Source organism: Equus quagga, chromosome 13 (assembly GCF_021613505.1).
Source record: "Equus quagga isolate Etosha38 chromosome 13, UCLA_HA_Equagga_1.0, whole genome shotgun sequence".
Taxonomy (NCBI): domain Eukaryota; kingdom Metazoa; phylum Chordata; class Mammalia; order Perissodactyla; family Equidae; genus Equus; species Equus quagga.
The window spans coordinates 80,590,426-80,598,704 of NC_060279.1; the positions used below are offsets into that span (position 1 = coordinate 80,590,426).

Below are 8,279 nucleotides of genomic sequence, written 5' to 3' on the forward strand. Positions count from 1 at the left end.
TGATATACAAAGGAACGATGTACAAAAATGTGTGAAACAGTGGTCTCATATTTTCCCCTATTACAAAATTATATAAATTGCCTTGGTTGTCAATTGTAGTTTTTTAAAATGTGAGTAATACAACTCATCACTGTTCTATAAGGAAAACAAGAGAAAAATTATTTGGGGTGATATATGTCATTAGAGAAGAAATTATTTTTAAGAAATTCATGTTGTCCATGAAAGAAATGGGAATTTTGAAATATTTCAAACACAAAGTTGGGAAAAACTTTGATAAATAGGAAAAAAATAAATATTAGAAAACTGTTTCTATATCAGAGTGAGTGAAAGCTTAACAGAATGAGCTACTTAAATTGTATAAAGAAATTGAAGTCAAAGAAATGGACAGACATGGAAAAAAGGGAAGGAACAATTTTTACTTGCATTATACAATCAAAGAAAAGCAATTTCTGGCTCAGAAACTTTTAGCACTGCAATCAAGGATACTTCTTCTGACCCAGGAGAATTATTCCTTTTATAGCTACCATCTCAAAGAATGATTTCAGAGCCCTCTTCATGTCTTTGTTCCTCAGGCTGTAGAGGAAGGGGTTCAGCATGGGTGTGAGCACAGTGTACATCACTGAGGCTGTGGCACTGGAGTGTGAGCTGTGGGTGGCAGCAGAGCTGAGGTACACTCCTAGGACTGTACAATAAAATAAGGAGACAACAGAGAGGTGAGACACACAGGTGGAAAAGGCTTTGTACTTCCCCTGAGCTGACGAGATTCCACGTATGCAGGAAACTATCTTGGAGTAAGAGTAAAGGATACCAGCAAAAGGACCCCCACCCAGCAGGATGGCTGCAAAATACATCACCACGTTGTTAAGAAAGGTGTCAGAAGAGGCAAGTTGGACCACCTGATTAAGTTCACAGAAAAAGTGGGGGATTTCCAAGTTGGTACAGAAGGAAAGCCGCAATGCTGTTAAGCTTTGTAATAAGGAATTCAGGATACACACGATCCAGGACACCAGAATCATCAGTCCACAGAGCCGGTGGTTCATGATGATTGTGTAGTGCAGGGGGTGGCAGATGGCCACAAACCGGTCATAGGCCATCACTGTTAGGAGAAAGATGTCCAACACTGCAAAGAGTATGAGAAAATAGATCTGTGTGATGCAGCCCTCATAGGTTATGACTTTGCTTTGTGTCTGGATGTTCCGCAGCATCTTCGGGATGGTGGTGGAGGTGAAGCAGATATCTACGAAGGACAGGTTGCAGAGGAAGAAGTACATGGGTGTGTGGAGGAGGGAGTCCGAAGTGACAGCCAAGATGATGAGCAGATTTCCACACACAGTAATCAGGTACATAGTGAGGAAAAGCCCAAATATGAGGAGCTGCAATTCTGGTCTCTCTGAAAATCCCAGAAGAAGAAATCCTGAAATTTGTGTATTATTGCCTGATTCCATGTGGTGGAAGTGACTTCTAGGAAAGAAGGAAATAAAGTGACTAATTTTCACACAAACTCACATTACTAACATGCTTGAAATGCTACAATTTATCATTTGTAGTAAAAAAAAAAATAATGTTAATATTATGTCGATGGATATGGCCCACTTTGGGGATCCCTCATGCTACATCTGACATGGAATTTTTGTCCTAATCAACTTTTTTTCTTAAGGGTCAGGTATTCTACAGTTTTAATGACAGATTCTTCATGTATTTCAGGAATATAAATTGAGTGTTGACCATGTTTTGGGCACTGTCTCAGCCATGTATATAAGATGCTGAAAATAAAAGTCCCTACAACTCAATGATGGAGATGAATATGCAGTGTAGGCAATGATAAAACTACATAACATTTCAGATGGTGCAGGTGGCTGAGGAAAAGGAAAGCAGGTAAAAGGAGAGAGCGAAGAGGGTGTTCTATTTTTCATGGGTATTTATCAAGACCTGCAAACAAGGCGACAAGTGAACAAAGACCTCAAGTAAGACAAAGAGGGAGATGCAAGTTTACGTGGGGAAGTGTGTGTCCGGCAGAGGGAATGGTCAGCGCAAAGGCCCCGTGGAAGGCGCTTCTTTCAGATGTTCAAGTCAAAAAAAGTGAAGTCAGTGTTGCAAAGTGCATGAGGCTGAGGATGAGAGATCGTGTCAGAAGTGTTGTGGAGTGAGGTGGCCTCTCTGCTGCAGCTGAAACCTCATCCACTCTACCTCTTGACCTTTTTTAACCTTCTGAATTGGAACAGATCCCTGTCTTAGCACTTTCTCTTGATTGAATACTGGCCCATCTTACAATATAAGAGTCACCTTAGAATATGTGAGTCCTGCTATCCCTGTTCTGGGGACTTCCCACACTCCACAGGTCACACAGACACACGCACCTGTGGCACACCACGGCCTCCTGGGTTGTGTTATTCCCATGTCTTTCTCAGCTCCAGGCATGCTGAAAATGCTAGGAATGAACACAACCCAAGTTGGCCAGATAAATGAGCTCTTCTTCTGTGTAGTGTGGACATGGTTCCCAGAAATTCCACTTCTTAAACCCAAAAAAACTTGGGCTCCATATTGGGGTGGCCATTTTCTGCCATCCATTAATATAAACATTAAAAAATCTACTCAATAAACAGAGAGAGAGATAATTAAATGGATGAGGAGGAAAAGAGATCTCATAAGCTCAGGTGTCAGCTGAAATTTCAAGACACAGAGAGCCCCACATTCAAATGCTCTTTATTAATTTTGTTTCCAAGAAATCCCGAGGGTAGAAATAATCCTGTCATGTCCATCTATTAGTTAACATTCTGGCATCTGTATTTTAAGGGTCGTGTTTTGGAGTATATGGGCTGGGTACTACTGCCCCAAGAACTGCGTTAGTCCCGCAAAATACACAGGGACACACGCACAACCAGCACACACTAGACACACACAGACACACACACATACACAGTGTGCTGTGACTTCCTGGGGCCATGCTACTATCAGGCACTTCTGAGCCTAGCCACAATAATTAAGAAAGAAATGACACAAGGGAAGATGTCAACATCAGATTATCTTTACACTAAAGCATGTAAGTATATCCAAATTCCAGCTGGTAAGCCTCCCATCAACATGTAAACATGGGACTCCATATTCACATAAACATTGGGTCCCATATTTAAGAAAACATAAAAAGCACTCCAAAAACACAGAGAAGAAAGATATAGATGAGGAGAAAAAAAAAAATCGGATAAGCTCAGTTGGTTCCTAGCAAGTGTGATGAAGAGAAAACTTCCTTGGTTCTGGCAGCATTCCAACTCCAGTTCAATCCCCTTGATGCTCAGAATAACTAACAAAGCAGCAAAAAAACTCACAGTTTATCCTCAAGAGAAGATAACGTAATCTCACGATAATGAGACATATTGCTAATTGAACATCCGACTAGAAAAATGAGCATGGGGAATAAGCCCTCGATTTATCACAGAAAATACACAACATGCAAGTATTGTGAGGGGTTTTTAAAGACGAAATGGTAAAAGACTTTTTAAATAGTATTAAATGCAAAAGTTTTGGAATCAGGGAACTGAGTTTTGAATTTCGGAACTACCACCTATTAACTGTTTATCTATGGAGAGCCAAAGGCCCATTGGGTGAGGTTAATATCCTCACCCAAATAGTCTGCAGGTGGTCGACAGATTTAGTCAGTATGCGAAAAATGCTTAAAATAACTTCTTCCCGTTAGTAAATGAACGACTATCACTGGTTGTAAATTGAGACCAACTTATTTCTGCTACCTCTCTAGTGTCTCCATTGCTTCCCCACTCTAGGTGATTAAATAGTTGTAAAATAAAACTCTGTAACATACCATTTTTGCATAATAAATACATATTTTTCATTGACTATCCAACATGGGAGACAATACTGTAAAATGTATGTCTCAAGAACTGTTGTTGCAAAGTAATACCTACCTCCATGCTCTGGAATTTCTAATAAATACAGAACATGCTCAAATACACCCCTCTTAAATATTTAAAAAATGTCTTTAGTTTACTATCCATACTTCCAAACATAATACTATATTTTACAACTCCTTTGAACTGCAAAACTCAGATATGTTCTAATTTTACTGGAAACACTTTCCACCTCCCATTCCTTCTTCATTCTTATCCAACTGGATTTCTTGTCACATCATTTAATTGTAACAATAAGCTTTGTATTTCTGAGTTCAAAAGATGCTTCTCACTTTTAACATATTAAATAAATTAATTATAAATTAGTTAATCTACCCAGCAAAAAAGTAGCAATATTTCAGCTCTGGTTAGACTGGTTTGGCTCCCAGATGACCTCAGGTAAAAGTTCTCTTCTTCCACTCTCTCTGAGCCTTTTATGAAGTATCCAGTGAGCTCTCAGACTCACCTGGACGGGGTCTCTGAGACAAAGGTCTTCACGTGGAAGTCCGAATTCCTTCCTGGATGATTGTTGTTGGAGATCGAAGCTGTGTTCCCAGACACTACAGCAGGAAGCAGGCAAACATTAATTCCCAAACCAAACTTAGGATTCCAAGAGCAGTAACCATTCCCTGTCCAGCTCAAAGTTTGCGCACGCAGATAGTCCGCCGCGGAGGAGATGTTTACAGCTCCCTATGTCTGCTCACTAGGTGCTGTTTGCATTGTTACTCCCACCTCTGAGCGCATCATTTCCCTGTGAGACGCTGGTCTGGACACAAAGGAAATTATTCCTGTTGATTCTCTTTTCCCAAGAGACCAGATTAGAAGTCAAGTGAATTCACTTTTTATTACTCCTTCTCCATGCACTCATTTGACTTCAAGAAGTCTAACCTCCCTTGCATTTATCTCAGTCTTGATTTAGTGGTTTCTCCAAATCTAGACGGATGAATCTGAATTGATTAAGTTACGTGGGCCTCCAAATTATTGACTTGTGTGTGGGGGGGAACAGCTCTTGATATCTATAGAAAATTGGTATTCCTCTCTTCAACAAGGAAGAAGGGTGTGTTCCTTTGATATGAAACCATAGGTACCATAACCATTGGCTTCATCACACTTTTGACAACTCTATTAGGAGTCTCATTCTTTTAACACAAAGTAAGAGCTATCATTTAGTCCTTCATTTGTAAATGTTAGTTAATTATAACAAATATTTAGATGCTTTTATGCACCATAAACCTAACTTAGTTTCTTATATGGCTTATCTCATTTAAGTTTTTAAAAGTCCATTCTATGTGGTCAGTCCTGTTATGAACCTCACTTTACCTTTTCAGAAATGGGGCTCAGAAGGGTAAAGTGATTTCTCCAAAGTTGTGACTGAGTAAGTGATGAGTTCCTGTTGAAACTCCAAGTTGTTTTTGGTTCTCACGCTCTATGCCAGGAGTCCTCCACCAGGGGTGACTGTGCCTGCAAGGACACTTGGCATTGTCTGCAGATATTTTTGATTCTCACAACTGCGGAAGTACAACTGCCACTTAATGGGTAGAGGCCAGGGGTACTGCTCAGCGTCCTGCAATGCACAGAATGTCCCCACCACAAAGAACTGTGCAGCAGAAATGTCAACAGTGGGAAGACTGAGAAATACTATTCTAAACCAGAGCATCTCCACCATCAAAGTGCATACAAATCACTTGTGGACCTTGCTCAAATTCAGATTCTGATTGAGCGCGAGTAAGGCTGGTCCAGAGGTTCTGCGTTTGTGACTGCTCCCAGTGGATGTCGATGCTGCAGGTTTGATCTGTGGACCACTCTGAGTGTCCACACTGTGGGCCAGTGTTAGAGACAGATGTAGGTATTTTGAGATCTCCTCCACTAGGAACGCTCTCACACACCTTAGGTCTGATGTTGTTATCAAAAGCTGGACTCGGTAGTTCAGCTTCTGCATACGTAAGTTTACACATCCCTCTCATCGATTTCCGTCATGACAGGAAACTGAACTTTTAGGCCTTTGGTCCTTTGTCTATAAACTCAGGATATTCCATCTCTGTTATGGAGTGGATGTGAGAAGTAAGCAATATTTTAGAGCTCAGCTCTAAATATTAAAAACAGAGATTTTGTTTAACTCAGAATTTCTCAACCTCAGCACGATTGGCATTCTGGGGCAGATCATCGTCTGAGGTGGGGTCTGTTCTGTCCACTGCAGGCCTCCACCCACCCCTCCCAATGTCACAGTCCAAAGCGTCTCTGGATGTTGCTAATGCCACTTTGGAACAAAATTGCCCTGGTTAAAGCCACAGTTTTCATTAACCATCTCAAAATGTTTTTGTTGTATAGGTATATCAGCAATTTTGATAAAGAATATAAAAGAACATCAAAAGTGTAAATGGCACAGCCACATCATGAGAAATTTGGAGACCATCAAAATAATGAATCAGCATTTCGCTGGTTTATTAGAGTGATGTCCATAAGGTACCATTGAGTAAGAAAGAAAGGGAGAGACAAGATGGAGTAAAAAATTTTCCTGAAACATAAAGAGCACTTCTCATGTGCACAGGAGTCTGCTCATGCATTTGAACTTAAGGTGTGTGAATATGTATGGGTGCATACACCAAAAGAAAAGGTTTTTTTTTTTTAAACTAGCAACTTAGGGAAGGAAGAGTCACAGTGAGGATGCTATTGACTGAATATAGGACTTTCAGAACAACTGCAGGAAACCAAAGAGATTGAAAATCAAAAAGCAACTTCATACAAGTATAAAATATTAAAATTTAATGACATTCATGAGTGGATATTCATGATTAAATTGCCAAAGACTTGGAAAAATAGAATATAACAAAAAGGTTTTTTCAAAATGCAGAGAGGAAGCAGTATCTAAAGTTATAATTTTATTTCATACGAAGATATAGGAGTTTAAATATGCTTATTGTAGATACAGATAATCTTTAATCAAATGTTAGAAAGATTGGTTCCAGATTATGGGCAAAAGTGATACACCTTTTAGAAATAGATCTAATCACAAAACACAAAAAGAAAAAAACAAGGATTAACAGAGATGTTAAAACACATTGGAAATCTGTATAAAGAGTGATTTATTAGCACAATATGCAGAAGAACCTTCACTTTGGTTTTTGTTTAAAGCAAAGATTCTCAAGTGAAGAATAAAAATGACAGCTCATCTTTCAGTTATAAAAAAATCAGAGGAGGAACACAAGATAAACGACTGGTAGAATCGACCACAGAATTTATAAACTCTTACGTGTTCTCCTCAATATATCTATACATGCACCAGTGAACCAAAAGGAAAACAGCTAGTTGGAGAAAAAAAAAATCCTTTTACTTTTTGAAGGAATAAATACAAAAACAGGAATAGAAACACTGTGACCTCATGATACAAAAGTTAAGGACTCCCATGGACAATTCACAGCAGAGAAGCACAGGGCTACAAACCCACAAGCACAGTCAGGTTCCCGGTTATTTCATTAACTGGAAAGTAAAGCTCATCAGCATACCTCTTTTCACATGTTACATAATTTTCTATCATGTGAATACCCAGAGTGAGAAGATATCCTGATAGATATGCCTCATGACCTGCTGATGTTAGATAATATTTTCAAGCAATCCTTAGTCTGGATCTTTCTCATCTTTAGGGAAATACAGTCAAATATGCTCCACTTCAAAAACAAAGAAAGAAATGCCCTCACTTCACTGTACTTCCCTTCTCAGTTGATATGCTATTTTTCCACACTCGTTAACTGCAAAGATCCCTAGACTTCCTTTCTGCTTTTGTTGGGAGAACTTTACACCTCTCATTCCCTTTTCTAACTGAGCATCCGTTACTCTAATTTAACTGTCAACATTGGACCCGTGTATCGCTGAATTCAACATTCACGTTTTGTTTTAACATTACAAATGAATACATTAATTACTTGATAAAACAAGCAAAGAAGCACAGTGAGCTCTGCAATCTGGGTTAGGCAGGATTGGCTCTCAGGTCACCTCAGATAAACCTTCTTGGATTTCATGCTCTTGACCTTTCCCACAGTGTCTACAGGACTCTTGGAATCATCTGGATGGTGCCTCTGAGAGGAGGGTCTCTGAGTAGAAACATGATTTCTCCTTGGATGGTAGATGAGGGAGACTGAAGTTCTATCACCAGACAAGAGAGCAAGAAGGAGTCAAACATCAGTTAAGAAGAAGACTTAGGACTCCAAAAGCAACAACCATGTCCCAGCCAGTCCAAGGTGGCACATGCTGAGGGACTACAGCAGAAGGGACGTCTACAGATGCCTATATCTGCTCATTAGGTACATTTTCCTCTGGTTATTCCAATCCCTGAGCGCATAATTTCCCTGAGAGACACTGGTCTGTTCAAGATGGAGATTTTTC

General features: G+C 39.7%; 1 protein-coding gene across 1 annotated transcript; it reads right to left on the reverse strand.

The window, feature by feature from the left end:
* Nucleotides 1–476: 476 nt before the first annotated feature.
* Nucleotides 477–1,445, reverse strand: LOC124250239 (olfactory receptor 7A10-like). Its single transcript, XM_046682068.1, has one exon. The coding sequence runs from the start codon at nt 1,443–1,445 to the stop codon at nt 477–479; it is 969 nt and encodes a 322-aa protein (XP_046538024.1).
* Nucleotides 1,446–8,279: the final 6,834 nt, after the last annotated feature.

What these genes read in the sequence shown, in the direction of transcription:
- LOC124250239 (XM_046682068.1), bottom strand. Translation starts at nt 1,445, where the DNA reads ATGGAATCAGGCAATAATACACAAATTTCAGGATTTCTTCTTCTGGGA.